The sequence below is a fragment of the Pelophylax lessonae genome (assembly GCF_965119305.1).
Source record: "Pelophylax lessonae genome assembly, chromosome: 4".
Taxonomy (NCBI): domain Eukaryota; kingdom Metazoa; phylum Chordata; class Amphibia; order Anura; family Ranidae; genus Pelophylax; species Pelophylax lessonae.
In genome coordinates, this window is record NC_138771.1 from 317,178,217 (window position 1) to 317,197,168 (window position 18,952).

Consider the following 18,952-nt stretch of genomic DNA (forward strand, 5'->3'; position numbering starts at 1 on the left):
ACTTTGTTTGGCAGTTTTCGCATCTGAGGTGGCACCATATAACCTGTTGTCTTGATTAATGGAAGCCTGTGTCCTGTATTGTATAATTAAGAAAAAAAGATTTTGCCATGAACAGCAACCCCCTTTGGAGGTAATCAGGTAATTCATAATGCCAGTATGGTTTATGATTTGCAAATGGGAGCAGGAGCTAAAAGTTTGTCCTTCACCTTCCCATATACCTGCTGTGTGATGCAGAGAGAGATAAAAGGTGAATGCCCCTTTTTTGCTATTGTGCAATCCAGGTGACCTTTAAACTTTCTTACCTTTGCCTCTTCCATTTGAGCTTAGTGGCTTGTTGTGTGGTCGTCATGAAGCTTCTCTTTTTATTCTTTTTGCTTGCTCTTCTGGTCATCGCTCAGGCTAAACCAGTAAGTACCTTTTATCAGCAGTGCTAAGTGTGTATTTGATTACATGCAGTGTTACTATATGCGATCTCAGATTTTCAGAATATTAAAGACTAATCTATGCCAGTTTTCCTTGGGATAATTTCTGATACTAAGTTGTGTCCTTGACAAATAACTCTGAATGAATCCTGACATGCTTAAAATATTTTTTTGGTAATATTTTGCAGTTTTTTCTGCTTTTGTAAACGCTATATAAACCACAAGGAAAGTTCAAACTAACTAGCTGTTAGATAGCTATCGTTTTTTGACAATTAGTTACATTATCAGATATTTTGTAGGATGTGGACTGAAGATGTAGATCTGCAGATCTGTTAGAAATTATATGAGCTTGCTAGGTTTTTCAGAATGCAGCTAAAAAAACTAAAATTTCCATTAGGGTAATTGGGCTGTGGGTAAAACTGGCCCTAGAGTACGTGTATTTGTCTGAAATTGTTTTAGGCACAGTAGATAACTTGCTTCAGAAGGAACTGATCTGATCTGAATGGTTCTATGTACTCTGCAAAGGGTTTTTGAATAGAAGATGTATAAATAAAGGAAATAAAGAACTAATATACTTAAAAAGAGCTACTTCTGCATTTACATACATTTCAAATTCATAACCAATCAATGGTATTTATTGTGAACAGAAATAAAATAGAGTGTAAGAGAATTCTTATTTAGGAAATCCTAAAATAATCAGAATTTCAGTCAGTGCAATAATAAAATAAAATCTATTATAGTACAACAGAATGTTTAAAAAAAAAGTTGCATGTTATCACAGAATTGCATAAATAACAATAGTGATGACATGGATCTGATAAATATAATCATAAAGTTGAGTCAGTTTTTTTGAGATGATGATAATGTTCATTAAGATGAACATTATAAAACAAATTTATCAAGTCTGTGAAGAAGTTTCCAGGGCATTGACTTTTGCATTGCACTCAGAAACAGATAGTGAATGTGTTTTTACTCAAATAGCCCTGAAGATTCACAAAGAATTTCCACCGGTTCACACCTCTGTGCTGCAGAAACATGCAAACATGCGCAGTTTGGCGTGCTGTGGTGTCATTCATTCTTAATGGCATCCCAACGCACATTGCAACCACACACTGGTTTTAGTGTACAGTAAAGCACTACTGTGCGTTTTGTGCTCTAAGGAGCCTGTTGAAATGAACAGGCTACCATAACACAGTGCATGTTATTTTTAGTGTCAAAGTCCCTACCCCTGCTCTAGCCCTGATAAAAAACACGGTCCCTCCTGCTGAGACTAAACCCTCAGCCATCTAGTGCCCTGCTCTTTGCCATAAGCCTCCACACAACATTCCCAGTTATAGACCTTTATATCCCAAAGAAGGAATTTCCACACACGAAAAGATTCACTGCACTTTATTGTTAGTCAGGAAACAGCATTACAGTCACATCACAAGAACATAGAGTACATTCCGGAGTCATTTGACATACATAGTCAGTCACATATAGTGGACGGTCCGCAGTAGTGCCAAGTGAAAGCATGTGCAGCATCTTAACAACCATCTCGTTACAGTCTCTCTTTTACCCATGGTCATTAGTACTCACTGGGCTGAGCTCTCTGTAGTCACCTCTTTGCTAGGTACATCTTTCCCAGGAACACTCCAAGGAAGCAGTCTCACCTAGCATGGCACATGGCATGGCAGTATAGATATATTTTCCACATATACACACGAATACTATTTTTCAATTAAAAGTTTTCTTTGATCTTCAGAATTTCATTTTGATCAAGTCACTGTCTGTCAAGCTAGACCAAGGATCGACAACCTGGAACCCGCACCCAGCATGCTGCCGCTAAATGTCATGCCCGTCAGTGCACGTGCTGAATTCACGTGCATCCGGCCCGTGGACATCTTTAAGTAAGAGCAGAGCGGAGCAGGGAGCAGAAAGCTGAATGAGAACACGGATAAGACAGCTGGAGCTTCCGGAGTTAACTTTCCAGGTGATTAGTTGCTAGGTGGCCCTAGCAACCAATCACTAGCTTGTTAATATGAAAAGTTAACTCCGGAAGCTCCCACTGTTTTATCAGCGCTGCTGTGTGTCTCTCCCGTGTTCTCACTCAGCTTCCTGTTCCACTCTGCCCTGTTACCCTCTCTGCAAGGGGCAAGGTAGGAAAGGGCAGCTGCTGTGGGGGGAGGGGGGCTGTGTAATGTAAAGGGGTCCAGAATACATATATAACATCTATATTTATTTATTTAATTACTGTTGTGTATTAAAGTTTAAAAGTGAATGTTATTAAAAGTTTCTTGTATTTTGTTGATTATTATTATCATACAGCGGGATAGGGATCAGGGCACTGCTATAAAGTGAAAACCATCTTAATGTGCAGCAAGGCAGTTTTCTCTTTATAAGGCCAGCATCACTGGCTGGGTATCACAAGGAAAGGGTCCGGAGACATGCTGGAGCTGCATGAGAACAATGGAGAGGGTGAGTAGAAGTTGAACACACTAATCGCTGCAGGGAAGGGGGATGGGTGGCAGACCCTGCAGCGATGCCAGGGCCTCGAGCGAGTGAATCTGCATGCTCCCTCAGGATGAACTGGCTTTGTATTAGTGAAGCACACTAAAGTGAGGTAGACCTGTGTTGTTATTATTACTATGTTAGGATTATTATTATCTTAATTTATTAGCAGGTGAATGCGGCCCTCTATGCATTCACATACATTGAATTAAGTGGAAAAAATTACTGACCTCTGTACTAGGCTGTAGGGTAAGCTTTCTCACCATAACTGGATCAGTTACAATTTAGATCACACTTTTAGTGCTTAGATTGCTGAAGCAGATCAAAATGCCTAGTTTTCAAAATTTTTAAGACTATCTCCTCAGATAAAAGCTGACAGCTCTTTGTAGTTCTGCAAGAAAAAAAAAAACTGTTTAAAGAAGTCTGTATTAAGATTGTAGAGTAATTGTGTACTAACAACTATGTCATAATATAAGATATCATGGTGTTTTTTTTTACTGCTGCCTCAACTCAACTTCAAAGGAAGTAGTGAGAGGGATTAGAATGTATACTGTCCCTGATCTGGGATGCTGAATAAGACTGGTGAACTACTAAGGACAATGTAGTTATCTGGAAAATTAATAAAAAATGACTTGCAATGTTGCCCCCTTTTCCCTGACAACTTCTGGGCAACACTGGGCCATTGTAGTGTGCTAACATCGCTAACAACTCTTTGGCTAATTGCCCTTGATTTAGATATACTTTATGTTAAAAGAGAAGTATGGCTTTTGGTGTTTTTCCCCAATCATACTTACCTAGGTGGATGCTGTATCTGTCCCCCGGCGCCTCTGCACTGAGAACCGAGCAATCGAACACCACCAATCGCTCAGTTCTCACAGCTCCCCGAGCAGAGAGCTGCTGACTGTCAGTCTCTGCTCTGCCCCGTCTTCGCTAACTAGAGTGCTGAGCTGTGGAGGGGCAGAGAGCAGCTAGCTCATTCTTTCAGGGCTCGCTGAGAGGCTGAGCCAGGTGTTAGTCCAGGCTTCGCGTTACAATGGAAGTTAGGATTCTGTGATGTCAGCAGAGAACAGACTTCAGCCCGCTCTCTGCTGAAAATGGGTCACAGGAGTGCAAAATGAATTGCACTCCTGTGATCCTTAGAAGTATAGCCAAACAGGCATTGGCTATACTTCACCGTTAGGATCCATGACAGTAGAGGGGTCATCGGGGGGCCTCATCAAAATTTAGCTATGAGGCCCCATGATCTGTACTTATATCCCTGCTTATGTAGTAGTGTGATAATAAGGCTTGTGTGATTTTTATGATTTTTATTTTTTTTCACTTAAACTAGACTTCTTTAAATACTAACCCAGTACTTTTAAAATATTAAAGCCTTGTTTTTTTTTAATTAAAAAAAACCAAACATGCCATACTTACCTGCTCTGTGCAGTGGTTCTGCACAGAGCAGCCCAGATCCTCCTCTTCTTGGGTCCTACGCCAGTGCTCCTGGCTCCTTCCTTCTGCTGGGATCAGCTGCCTTGAAAGTTGCGGCAATAGAAGCATACCTAATGTAAATGCTACTTCCATACTACAACTTCCATCCTGAATTGTACCATTGCAGGATAAAAGGTCCTCTTTAGCACCTATTTCCTTTGATCTTGCTGGTATGTAGATGGAGTGCACAGCTCCTCTTCACGTGATCAACTCATGTTGCCGGGCACTACCTGCCTACAGGATCTTCAGGGCAAAGTGCTTTGCTCTCCGCTCAAACCCAAACTTTGTTGACGCACATGGATGCAGGTCTTAAACCATCTCCCTACATTCCCCTGGTAACAGTTCACATCAATCCCTTAACACCTGGAATACTTCTCACATAGGCCTAAGTTTTACATGGTCCAGACAGAGGCTCCAGGAGTGAAACACAGGGCCCTGGGTCATCTAGCATGTGCAGGGGAGGACTGGGCCGCTCTGATGGCCCGTAAAAAGGCTGCACTGCTTCTGCCACAGACATGCCTAAAGTTTTCTAGTGAAGAGAAGTAAAACATCCCTGCCGCTGACCTACTGAGTGCGGGTTGAAGACAAGGACGGAGCGCAGTTGTCGCCCCCCCCCCAGCATAGATGGTGTAAATTGTGTCTAAACAGAGGCCGGTTCAATACCCCACTGGAGACTCTCCTCCAGCCCTAACCGGGCTGTCCCAGCTCCCCCAACCGCCCTCTGCTGGCCAGGTCAGGAACACAGATTCAGCCGGTGAGTAGAGAGTACCTGGAGCAGAGCTTCAGCCGGGAATGGAGGTCAGGAGGAGGCCGGGAAGAGGGGGAGTGGGATAGGGGCCGAATCGCTGCACCATGGGCCTCTGGTTTGTACTTGCTTCCTGGTCCGAAAGTTGCCAGTCAGCCCCTGGGCATGTAGTACATAAAGGAGGTTTTCTCTCACTGTCAGGCAGGGGACTCTGTTTCCACCATCACCCACTGCTGAGCTGACCAGGCTTGTACCAATAAATACACATAACTCTTTTCCCCAGGCATTGGCTGTACACTGTGTACCATTCTGAATTTATTTTATTAGAACATCACTCAAAGGCTTCTGGTTGCAAAAGTAACTTCTTTGCTTAATAAAATTAGCAAAAAACATACCGAAGTAGTGGCAGTAAAAATTTCAAGATACTGGCAAGAGTGTACCATAGAACAGTCACATTAATGGTGGAGAGAGCATTGCCGTACTCACTTGATATAGCAGTCACAGTCCTTCTTTTCAGTACCTGTTTCCACACCTACAGTATTTCCAGTCTTGTCCATCCCTTTCCTTAAAGGAGGGAGCACCTTTTGCCTTCTCTTCATTGTTCACTCCTCTGCAGGCCACTTCAGAAACAAATAAAAAGCCCCATCCTGACTCACCCCTGTCTTAAGTAGTCAAGTATAACTCTACGCTCCTCCTAACAGGAGGAGTAGTAATTAAAGGGAACCTAAATTTCTTTGCCATGCACGAGAACTACAATGCCCAGCTCTCTCCAACTTACCATTGTAAAGTGCACAAAACATAAACACAAAAAAATACATATCTTGTCCTTTGGGATGAACTAACACCACCTGGACCTTAACCACTTCTGGACCGGAAGGTTTTGCCCCTTAATGACCAGGCCATTTTTTTCGATTCGGCACTACGTTACTTTAACTGATTGCACGGTCTTGCGACGCTGTACCCAAAAAAAAAAAATGATGTCCTTTTTTTGCCCACAAATAGAGCTTTCTTTCTACACCTACGGTATTTCCAGTCTGGTCCAGCCCTTTTCTTAAAGGAGGGAGCACCTTTGCCTTCTCTTCATTGTTCTCTCCTCTGCAGGCCACTTCAGAAAAAAATAAAAAGCCCCATCCTTACTCACGCATGCCTTAAGTAGGCAAGTATAACTCTACGCTCCTACTAACAGGAGAAGTAGTAATTAAAGGGAACCTAAATTTCTCTGCCATGCACAAGAACTACAATGCCCAGCTCTCTCCAACTTACCATTGTAAAGTGCACAAAACATAAACACAAAAAAATACATATCTAGTCCTTTGGGATGAACTAACACCACCTGGTCCTTAACCACTTCTGGACTGGAACTTCCGGTCTGGAAGGTTTTGAACCTTAATGACCAGGCCATTTTTTTTCGATTCAGCACTGTGGTACTTTAACTGATTGTGGGGTCTTGCGACTCTGTACCCATGTTTGGTGGTGTTTGATCGCCTGTGCATTTTTTAATTTTTTTGTGCTGCGCTATAAACAAAAAAAGAGTGACAATTCAGAAAAAAACAATATTGTTTACTTTTTGTAATATAAATTTCCAATAAAAAAAATTAAAAATCAAATAGTTTCATTATTTTAGGCCAATTAGTATTCTGCTACATATTTTTGGTAAAAAAAATATCCCAATAAGTGTATTGATTTTTTTGCTGAAACTTTATCACGTCTACAAACTAGGGTACAGATTTATGTCATTTTATTTATTTATTTTTACTATTAATGGTGGCGGTCATCGATTTTTAGCGGGACTGCGACAGTGCGGCGGACAAATCGGACACCTAACTTGACATTTTTGACACTTTTATGGGGACCAGTGACATTACAACAGTAATCAGTGCTAAAAAATATGCACTGTTACTGTACTAATGACACTGGCAGGGAAGGGGTTAACACCAGGGGTGAACAAAGGGTTAAATGTGTACCTAGGGGTGCTTTCTAACTGTGTGGGGGATGGACTTATGGAATGAACACAGGGACCTGTGTTTCTAAATAGGAGGAAAACAGGAGCCCTGTGTTCATTGCTGACAGAACAGTGGTCTGCTGTTTTTACAATGGCCGACTGCTGTTCTGTCTCCATGGGGAGAGATCGCAGGTGCCCGGCGGCAATCACGGCCATCAGACCCGCAGATCTGCTTCCCCTTTGGCGAATGGGCAAATTCCTCTCTGGCGGTGCACACACGCTCCCACTCGCGGTCCCGGGAAGCGCCATACAGTTACGTCGGTTCGAGGGACAGAGCCGACCTGCCGCAGTATATGTACTGCTGGTGGTCGGCAAGTGGTTAAAGGTATGTCTACCTAGGTTGAGTTTGTCATAACATGTCTTGTAGTGTTGGTAAGCTGAGTTGGTCTCCTGGATGTTCTGATTCAGCTTTGTGATCTTGAGAGAGTCCCACACAAACTTTTAGAATCCTGGGCAGAGCTGGGAAGGTAAGATCAGGCACATGCTGTATAATGGTTAAATTAATTTGATGGGTCTGTCCTGAAAACAGGTTCACATTAAAAGGATATTATAGTTCAAATAATTAAATGTTATAACATTACCATACAGTATATATAGAATTTTCTGTACTGCATCTGTATGAAATTGGCCAAATTGTCTTCTCTACCATTGCTTAAATGGTAAAACACCCGAGTATAGACAATATATATTGATACTCACGTGTGATTCCACTTGGACATGAAAAGGCATCCTGCTTAGATCAAATATCTGCCTGCACAGCATTGTGGGAGCCAGTGTTTGACCAGTCCTTTTTAAATTGGGTTATGTGGTTTATTCAGACTAATTCTTTATACATTTATTTTGTTCCAGAGACACAGAGAGAGGGAAAAGCATAAACCTGGCTTAGGTGGATTAGGTGAAGTATAATTGTTCTATGATCTGAATATCTTTCTATAAAAAAAAAATAGTGTGTGCATTAACATCCTTTTGTGTGTCCTTCAGTATTAACAGAGATTGGTGAGCTGTGCCATTTCCCATTCCATCATGGTCGTAAGGAACACCACACTTGTATCAGAAAAGGGAAACTCAGACCATGGTAAGGCTGCTATGTGCATACAGTTCTGTGCAAAAATATCTACCCACTATTTTTTTTTTAGCCTAAAGTGACTGTAAAGCTTTATATATATATATATATATATATATATATATATATATATATATATATTTTTTTTTTTTTTTTTTAAATTCAAATAACAAATATGTCATACTTACCTGCTCTGTGCAATGGTTTTGCACAGAGCATCCCTGATTCTCCTCTTCCAGGGCGCTCCTTGCTCCCCCCCCCCCCCAGCCGCTTCCTATGGGGGCACTTGTAAATGCTTGATCCCAAACTGATCTGAGCACCTGCTGCTCTCAGCCAAGCCTGTGAATCAGGAGAGAGGGGAGAAAAAATTTTGCAGACATGCACAGTGCTGGGCCAACATCGGGCTCAGGTGGGGAGGGGGTCAGGGGGGTCTGCTGTTAAAAGGGTTTTACCTTAATGGAGAGAATACATTAAGGTAAAAAAACTTTTACCTTCAAAACCACTTTAAATGTTCTAAAGAACATTGCCACTTTAAAGGATATGTACCCTTTAAAGCTCACCTGTGGGGCATAGGCGTGCGCAGGGGATGTGCCAGGTGTGCCTGGGCACACCCTAATCACTACGTGCGGTGCTGATTCCCCCTCTTGGCCAGGATTCCCCCCGTGTTGGGCCTCCCCCCACAGCTCTGCTTGCTTCCCTTCTCTCCTCTCCTCCCAGCTGCTGCGGGTGATGTTTCAGAATGGAGAACAGGGGAAGGGGCTAGTAAATATGTAATTTACTGGCCCCTTCCTTTTTTAAATGAACACAGTGAACACACTCACTCACTATGTCCATTCATAGCTGAAGCATAGTAAGCTGTGCTTACTATGCTTCAGTTTGTGAATAAACAGGAAGCCACTCAGCACAGAGCACTTCCCATTTATTCGCTGCCCCGTGCAGCTAAGGCTGCAGAGAAAGACATGTGTTTGAGCTTTTGGGTGCACACCCTAATGCAATGGACTGTGCACACCTATGCTGTGGGGATATGTTAAAATACCATTTAATGCAGTTACATATTCATTAATTTAAAAAAAATGAATGACATAATTGCAACTAAAAAACATCCCTTAATTTGTCTTGATAGAAGTCCCTTTGAATACCCTGTACACTCTGGGACTTTGAGACTGGGATAGGATTGGGCAGCTTTCTGAGTCAATCAGTCTCTGCTATGTGCAGAATGCTTAATCATATAGGGCTCAGTGTTTACAGTACACAGAGAAATGCTATAGCTACCTTTCTTGGACATTTCCTCTTGTTTTGTGGTGTCTACTTTCCCCACAACATGCTTTGCTAAGATAATTTACTTTAAAGAGTTCAGTCATTTTATTGCCTTATTTTGTTGAAGAGAGAAAAGGTAACATTCTGCACTCATAATGGTGTTTAGTGTTGCAGAGTGTTTAGTGGGTGCAGCGGAGTCCATTCAGATCAGACATTGTGGAGTAAACAGGAACTGGCTTCTTTATTGGAACATAGCACAGAAAGCAAAGGATATCACCTTCTCATTGTGATAAAAACAACAGACAGGAAAAGATAACCAACAAGTACAGTACAGTGTACAGGAAATAGAACACATCATAGAAAATGCATAGCATATCACTTAGCATTAGCGACATCTACTGTCCTATTTGTGAACTGCAGTTTATCGGCTAAGCTGAAAGCTGTTGTATCTCCAACACCCCTTCTCAACAGCTAGACGTCTGTGCCATATATGTACAGTATACAGTCATTGTGCTTGTGTGTACATAGTCTCACCTTTTCCTTCACTGTGTCGAGGTGATATAGATGATCATCCAGCTTGGCACTTGCTACTGTCTGGTTGCCGTTTAGGATTGAACACTTGTCACCTTGGAATTTTACAGTGAGTCCTCTGGCTGTCAGACGCTTCACAGATAAGAGTCCTCCTTCTAGATTAGGAACATAAAGCACATCTTTCACTGGTATGGCTAGATTGCGTCCCGCATCATCAGGGCATACAAGGGTTCCATGCCCATATCCTTCTGCATGTATTTTGCTTCCATCTGCAAGATAAATAGTTTTTTTGTTGTTCAGATCAAGTTCTGTGAAAAAACTTCTATCACTCGTCATGTGACTGGTTGCCCCAGAATCGATGCACCAGCCTTGACATTTATTGTTGCCTGTCGCTTTAAATGTGGCATTCCAAGTTTCCTTCCCATGGATCATTGATTGTGGCTTTGACCTTTTGTTTAGCATAAGAGGGACGCTGTCTTATTTGCTCTGCTTTCCATATCGTACAGTCTTTCTTTATGTGTCCCTGTTTGTGACATCTGAAACACACTCTGGTCTCTTTCCTGTGTAACCTTGCGTCTGTAGCTTTAAGAGTGGTTCTGGTGTCGATTTCTGTGGAGTCATGCACTAATTCCTTTCTTCTCTGATACTCATCTATGAGCCTGGTTTTTACAAATGTTAGTGTCAGATCTGTCTCAGGTCGTGTCTCCAGTGCATTGATGAGTGCAGTATATGTATCGGGCAAACTGCATAACAACATGGCTGCTGCGTGGCTGTCTGTTATATCCTCCCCGATTGATCTGAGTTGCGCAATCACTTCCAGCATTGCATTTATATGCGCCTGCATGTCCTGTTATTTGATAAGTCTCATTCTGTAAAGTTTCCGCAGTAGAAACAGCTTGCTGTTTAAACTGGATCTTTCATGCAGTCTATTCAGAACATCCCACATACCTTTCGCTGTGTCCTCATGGCGTATATGTATGAGCTGATCATCCTCCACTAGTAAGCTTATGGTGGCCCGTGCCTGTCTGTTTTTCTTGTCCCAGTCCTGATTACTGTCCTGTGGCCTCTCTGTAGTGGTAACCTCCCACAAGTCGTCTCTAGATAATAGCATTTCCACTTTAAACTTCCATAGCTGATAATTGTCATTGTTCAGCTTGGCCACTGAGAGTTTAGGTTCTGAGTTTCCGGATATTTTTCCCTTCTTTATATATGAACAGTCTTACTTGTCTTTGGAGATGTCACTGGAAACCTTCCTTATGTCGATCTTTATCCGGATCCTGGGCCCATAACCTGTTGCAGAGTGCGATCACTGGGTGCAGCGGAGTCCATTCAGATCAGACATTGTGGAGTAAACAGGAACTGGCTTCTTTATTGGAACATAACACAGGTGCCACCCTGTAGCAGTAAAACTGCAATGAGGCGGACCTGAACTGGTTAAAGGCAGTGGCGGCTGGTGCTCCATCGCTATTACCTTGTTCCAGAAGAACAAGGTAAGTAAACTGGCGGGAGGAAGATGTGGTGGTGCCAGGTCCATCTGCCGCCCCCGGACCTGGCCGTGGACCCCCCATCACTCCAGCCTGCACCACCACATCTCCCCCCCACCAGTTTACTTACCTTGTTCTTCCAGGCTGACAGGCGGCGACGGCTTCCCCCTCAGGCTCCTTCATGTCCCTTCTTGGCGGCCGTCTCCTCTCCCCTTTTTGGCCAATAGCATGCTTTCTGCTTTCAGCCAATTGGGAAACAGGTCTCTGGAGAGGATAATCAGAGTGGCAATAGCGAATATTCATTCGCTATTTGTCACACAACTGGGTGGGCTCAGTGCGCAGTGCTCTGCGCCCCGAGCCCACCCTTTTTTGAAGCCTATTAGAGCTTCTGGCTCTGAACAGGTGCTTTAAAAAAAAAACATTGGAATCTATGCATCCGGCACCCTGCATGTAGATTAGGGGGCCGGATGCATGGATAGGTGGGGCGGCTCCCCTGCGCCTCCAATGGATGGGCACTGGTTAAAGGGCAACTTTACTAAGTCCCCATTGAACTGGGCAGTGTGATCAGATCCTCTGTGAACAGAAGCTTTATGTTAGTCTATAGGCAGACAGATGTAAACAAACATGCATTTGTTTATGTCTGAAAAACAAATGAAAAGGTCTGCAGCATCTTCTGTTCTTTTGGACATAAGCATGACAGATCTAAGGTAGTCCAGAATGACAAACATGAATAGACACGGATGTCACAAAAGCAACATCTGTACCATTAAGCTCCAATTCAACAGGGGATCTGTTCTCAAACCCCCTGCTGACCAGAATGGACACAACCATGTGAAATAGCCCAAAAGGTGTAATTGTTCTTTAACTGCACTAACCTACAGCAACCGATAAGAACTACTTCCGCTAATTTCAGACTAGTAAAAGATTGGTTGTGAAGCTTTACCTTGTGTTACTGATTGTAAGATTAAGCACTTTAGAAAAAGAACTCCAGACTGAAGAAGGTCACTTATTAAGAATCTCTACTCAGTATTAGCATATTGAATATTCACCAGGCAAAGGCTACAAGCTTGAAGTTTAAAAATTGGATGCCTAATGTATCCTACCATGAATATTTGGTTTAGAAAAAACAACGGGTGCCTGTTAGTTTAATTTTGTTCCATGTGTTATGCTATAATTCGGATATTCTGATTGATGATCGACCTCCATCCAACCCAGAGTACTTAAGTAATCTACCGAAATAACAAATTAACACGTTAAAACTAATATAACCAATCTTCAGAAATATAAATCGATCGCTTTATGTACAATCAGCCTGTTGGGTTTTTTTTCCGCCCGATCTCGCATGTCATCTGCCTGCAGTGATTTTTGTATTCTAACTGAGGGGAAGGCTCCTCGTCAGCTAAATGCAATAGCAATGCAGAAGGGATTCTCCCATCAATATTGACTATTGATGGGGGAATCAAACCATTTTCTTTCCTTCCTGTAGTTGAAGGAAAGAAAACTGCATAATGTTTGGCCTGCCTTAGTTTCCTATTAACAAATAAATCAATAAGGGAATACCAGATAGAAATAAATAAACATACCAGCCCTGACTTATCAGCTTGTCTAAATACTGTAACAGCTGTCAGCATTGCTTTAGATTCAAGCCTACAGCAGGATAGTATTGTGATTAAAATGTGAAACAAATTGCTTGCTTTGGATTATTACAATAAATGTTTATATTTTAGATTTGATGATACATAAGGCCTTTGTAAATACAAAAAAAATAATAAATATGTTGTGCGCTGCCACTTTTACTTGTATTTAACGTAAGGCTGCTGCTATCACTGTAGATACAAAACAAAGAAAGGGCGCACCAGCCTAGAGCATTATCCTCAGCGAGTTTATTGATAATAAAAGGATAAAAATCAGCTACTCACAAACATGCGTGAAAGTCAAGCATTTCAATTCCATAAAGCAGCATCATTACAGGAGTTCGATGTCTCATAAAAGCAGAGGGCTGACGCATTTCGAGGCCGTGCCTCTTCCTCAGAGCCTGGAGGCCATGACTAAGTCCATGGCTTATATATGGTAGACTAGGCCTCCACATGACCCTCAGAGATGTGGGAGGAGATACCACCCATATGGGCATGGCTACACAGTTAATTGCCCAAAACATAACCGATTTTAATTAGTAAGCCCTATAGATCCACTGGCTAAGCTGGTATATTAGCCAATCAACATCACCTTCCTAACTCATTTTAAATTGTACATTAAAAATTATACATTATATATAATACATTATAAATAGTACAATAAAATACTCAGTCAATGCGGCACGGACCAGCTCATCCTCCTCTCAGCTGAGTATTTTATTGTACTATTTATAATGTATTATTTATAATGTATAATTTTTAATGTACAATTTAAAATGAGTTAGGAAGGTGATGTTGATTGGCTAATATACCAACCAGCTTAGCCAGTGGATCTATAGGGCTTACTAATTAAAATCTGTTATGTTTTGGGCAATTAACTGTGTAGCCACGCCCATATGGGTGGTATATCCTCCCACATCTCTGAGGGTCATGTGGAGGCCTAGTCTACCATATTTAAGCCATGGACTTAGTCATGGAAGGGGCACTGCCTCGAAACGCGTCAGCCCTCTGCTTTTATGAGATACTGGACTCCTGTAATGATGCTGCTTTATGGAATTGAAATGCTTGACTTTCACGCATGTTTGTGAGTAGTTGATTTTTATCCTTTTATTATCAATAAACTCGCTGAGGATAATGCGCTAGGCTGGTGCGCCCTTTCTTTGTTTTGTATCTACAGTGTTTGGTCGACCGCCCCGGTCGTAGGGGGCAGCAAAGCCTAGTCATAGTGGATGCCAAGTATGAGTACAAGTTCCAAGATTGAGGCAGCCTGAGGACCAGGTTCTGAGCGCAGGAGCAGGGTGCTGAGCAGCACTAATCTTTTTCTGCTGCTATCACTAAATGTGTTCCCACATACAGTGCAATCGGTAAAGAAAAAAGTTGTGATAGCACTGTCCACTAGTGAACAATCAATCATTCAATCAATTGAAAAAACTAAAAATAGTGACTTCCCTAAATATTGGGTAACAATATACTTCTGTGCTAAATATTATTACCCAACGTATATGGAAGTCACTATTTTTTGTTTTTTTCAAGTGATTGAGTTGATTGAATGTTTAATTGTTCGCTATTGGGCAGGGCTATCACAACTTTATTCTTTACCGATTGCTTTGTAAATACAATTTTTTATTAGTTGAAAGGGATCTCCTCAGAGCTTATGGGTTTTTTTATGTAGATTTAGTATATGCAAATTCTATTTTAAAGGTTTGAGAAAAAAAAGGTAAGTAGTGTGTAAATATGGGTATATTTCTAAAACAGTGATTGAACACTTTGGCTGTCATTCACAAATATTTCACTGTCCAATTGTGTTCCTTCCCATTAACATCTACTCAAGCTTTGAAATAGATGACATTCATAAGATTTCAGCTACACATTACAGTGGTTTTGTGGCACTGAGAACCCGGTGCTTTCCAGTTTATCACAGGGGGGCATTTATTTATTGTTCAATATTTTTATTTAATAGAAGTGAAATGGGCCAATGGTACTCATTAACAATGTCGTGGTAACACATAGACAGATGTGTTAAAAGGCATTGGGTTGAAACTTGTTAGGACCTTTTAAAACAGCTGAACCAGAAAAACGTAGTACAGTGAATGTATACAAAATAAGAGTAGTATACCAATAACAAACTACCACTGTCATGCTTGAATATTAGCATTGACCTGATGGAAACGGAAGGAAGCAGAGCTAAGGTAGCATTGTTACAGCATTGCATATTTCAATGAAGAGGCTAGAGAAGCCAAAGGTTAACCCCTTGCTATTGGCCCTGTAAGGGGTTTGTTATGTCGGGAGGTGGGGTGGGGCTTATGGCCATGTGACTGCCGTGAGTGGCTGTCACGAAAGTCACATGATCGGAAAAATCCCGACCACAAACGGTGATCGGGAACTTTCCGTGAGCTGCCAGTCACTGTGCCAGGAGAGTGCAAGGCTTGCACGCTCATCACAGCACTGTCAGCACTAATGCACACAAATATGCGACTGCTCGGCGCCAAGGCCCAGCCCCTGAGAGGCCGCATATTTGCGTGCGCTCGGCGCCATTAGGTTAGAAGTCTCTTATGTTACAAACAATATAGTCAACTGTTATCCGCTGCTGAGTGGCTGATTATAAAATTGGAAAAGGATGATCTATGAAATCCTACACTTTTAGAATAATACAAGGTAAAATCTGAGGTTTCTGTAGTTAGGTGATGATCAAAAAATTAGAACTGGAGGAAGAGGAATGAGGAAGGAAGAAAGTAGAAAATAATAGAGGAGGGAAGAAGACTATAGGAGAAGCAGAGAAGGGAGTGGAGGGGGAGGGAAGGATGTAGGAGGAGGATCCCAGAAATCAGCTGGTGGGAGGAGGCTTTAACATTGTGTGAGCTGGAGGATTGGCCTATTCATCAGGGTAGAAGTAGGGATTCATCAAAGTTAAGAGGAAGATAGTGTTTACCCACGGTTTCAAGAGTGCCTCAAACTTATGGACTCTGTCCAATATGGTGACTTCAATTTTAACATGGACCATTGCTTGAGTGATTTTATTGTGATCCGCTGGTGAGCCACTGATCATAAAATTGGAAAAGGATGATCTATAAAATCCTAAAATTATAGTATACGAGGGGCATTCTGAGGTTTCTGCAGTTAGGTGATATCAAAAAATTAGAACTGGAAGAAGAGGAATGAGAAAAGGAAGAAGGTAGAAAAGAATAGAGGGACGAGAGACTTTAGGAGAGGGGGGGGGGCAAGTGGAGGGGGAGGGAAGGCTGTAGGAGGAGGATCCCAGAAGAAATCAGCTGGAGGGAGGAAGCTTAAACATTGTGTGAGCTGGAGGATTGGGCTATTCTTCAGGGTAGAAGTAGAGATTCCTCAAAATTAAGAGGGAGAAAGTGTTTAACCCACTGTTTCCAGGCCGCGTGAAACTTCTGGACTCTGTCCAATATGGTGGCTTCAATTTTAGCATGGACCATTGCTTGGGTGATTTTATTTTTAATTTTAACTGCCAGAATGCAAGGGGGCATTTATTTCTACACTCCCCTGAAATGCATATCAAACATGGGCCAATGAAAGTAGAACAGCACAATTGAAAAAAACAACTAGTCTGCAAATATATTGGGTGACCATACTGTAGTGTGATACTCATAAGGGGTGACTAAGCATTTTTTGTGATACTTGCACAGTGTATGGCACAGCTTGAGCTGAAGGGGTTTTCCATTTTTTTCCATCATAGCATTGAGCTTTGTAAGGGATTTGCAGCTTTAATACGGATCTGTGCACTGTTTGCCTCTATGTTTTACAGCAGCTTTCCCAATTGTTTTTCTGATTAGGTGTTCACTCACAAGAAACTTTGACAAAGACAAACTCTGGTCATTCTGTGTGGAAGGGTCCAAAGTCACAGGTAAAATGTATTTGCTAAATTTCTTTATTCTGCAAGGTGAGCTTTAACAGCTACGATCGCCTTTAATTGTTGAACATCTTTCACCAATCTTCATTATGTGGCCAGACCTGGCACTGCACAAGCTTTACTAAAGTAACATTTGGGCTGGCCACTCTTTCTACTGCACACATGCACTGTGGCCCCATTTATTGTTATGTGTGAGCCATACTCAATTAGATGGCTAAAGACCCCCCAAAGTAATGCTTACCTATAGGTATGAATTAGTCTAGGACAGTGATGGCAAACCTTGGCACCCCAGATGTTTTGGAACTACATTTCCCATGATGCTCAACTACAATGCAGAGGGCATGAGCATCATGGGAAATGTAGTTCCAACAGGGTCGGGACAAGGGGTGGGCAGGAGGGAAGGCCGCCCTGGGCGCTGTTGTATCATGTTAGGTGGAGAAGATTGGGGGGGGGGGGCAGAATTTGTGTTGGGAAAGAAATTAGGGGGTGGCAGGGGGTATGTATTGTTCTAGTTGCGGAAATTTGGGGACGGGAGTGCTAAGGGGAAGTGATTTAGGGTGATTTGTGTTGGGAGGGGGGATGGGGGGAAAATATTAATGCTAGGAGGAGGGATTTGGGGGGAATTTGTGCTGGGAGGGGGGATTTAAAGTTGGGGGAAGAAGATGTGTACAGCAGGCGTGTCCAACCTGCGGCCCGGAACTGCAGGCAATGCGGCCCACTGCCCCCTGACATTTTTTTTTTGTTGCTGGGGAGGAAGGAAGTCGGGTCGGGAGCACAGCCACAGCAGCTTCCAACTCACGGTAGGCAGAGGCTACCTCTGAGGGGAGGGGGGGGGGCGAGCATGTGCATATTTTGTAGACAAATTTGTACTTTGAGGCTCTATGCAAACTGGCTTAAAAATTGCTGCTTCTACAGGTGTTTAATGTTTTGCCTGTAGAAACAGCCAATGTTATCCTATGTGTCCATGCACATTACGACGATTACAAACACATTTATAAAATCATTTGGTGGCCGTTCAAAATTATCAACTTAAAAATGTGCCTGTTATATTTGGTAAAACAATTAACTCACCCCTAATGTGATGGCTGCAACTGCTTCTCTTTGGTGAGGTGTGTGATGTTAGCTGGTATTGATGATGTTGCTACTCGCAACTGGTTTTCCAGGTTTGCGTCAGTCAGTCTGGAGCGCAGTTGACTCTTTGTGGTGGTAAGTTTTGAAAAGAACTGCTGGCGGGTACTGCTGGTTGGTACTGCTGATGGGTATAGTTGGCTGGTAATGCTGGTGGGTACAGCTGGCTGGTACTGCTGGCTGGTACTGCTGTGGCTACTGTTGGCTCAGGCTGGTACTGCTGGCTTGTACTGTGCTTTGGGTACTGCTGGCTGGTACTGCTGGCTGGTACTGCTGGCTCAGGCTGGTACTGCTATGGGTACTGCTGGCTGGTACTGCTGTGGGTACTGCTGGCTCAGGCTGGCACTGCTGTCTGGTACTGCGCTGTGGGTACTGCTGGCTGGTACTGCTGGCTCAGGGGGATACTGCTGTGGGTACTGCTGACTCAGGCTGGTACTGCTGGCTGGTACTGCTGTGGGTACTGCTGGCTGGTATTGCTGTGAGTACTGCTGGCTCAGGCTGGTACTGCTGGCTGGTACTGTGCTGTAGGTACTGCTGGCTTGTACTGCTGTGGGTACTGCTAGCTGGTACTGTTGTTGGATACCACTGACTCTGGCTGGTACTGCTTGTTCTGCTGTGGGTACTGCTGGCTCTGGCTGGTACTGCTGGTTCTGCTGTGGGTATTGCTGGCTCTGGCTGGTACTGCTGGCTCTGGCTGGTAATGCTGTGGGTACTGCTGGCTATGGCTGGTACTGCTGTGGGTACTGCTGGTTCTACTGTGGGTACTGCTGGCTCTGGCTGGTACTGCTGGCTCTGGCTGGTACTGCTGTGGGTACTGCTGGCTCTGGCTGGTACTGCTGGCTCTGG

At 42.9% G+C, this 18,952-nt stretch overlaps 1 protein-coding gene across 1 annotated transcript in view; it reads left to right on the top strand.

Annotated features, from left to right (window-relative positions):
- Positions 1-258: 258 nt before the first annotated feature.
- Positions 259-18,952, top strand: part of F12 (coagulation factor XII) — an 82,251-nt gene continuing 63,557 nt past the window's right edge. The window contains exons 1-4 of the mRNA XM_082255914.1: positions 259-407; positions 7,982-8,027; positions 8,114-8,207; positions 16,902-16,972. Of these exons, the coding sequence (XP_082112040.1) occupies positions 348-407; positions 7,982-8,027; positions 8,114-8,207; positions 16,902-16,972 (271 nt within the window). The 5' untranslated portion in view covers positions 259-347. The remainder of the gene's footprint in view (positions 408-7,981; positions 8,028-8,113; positions 8,208-16,901; positions 16,973-18,952) is intronic.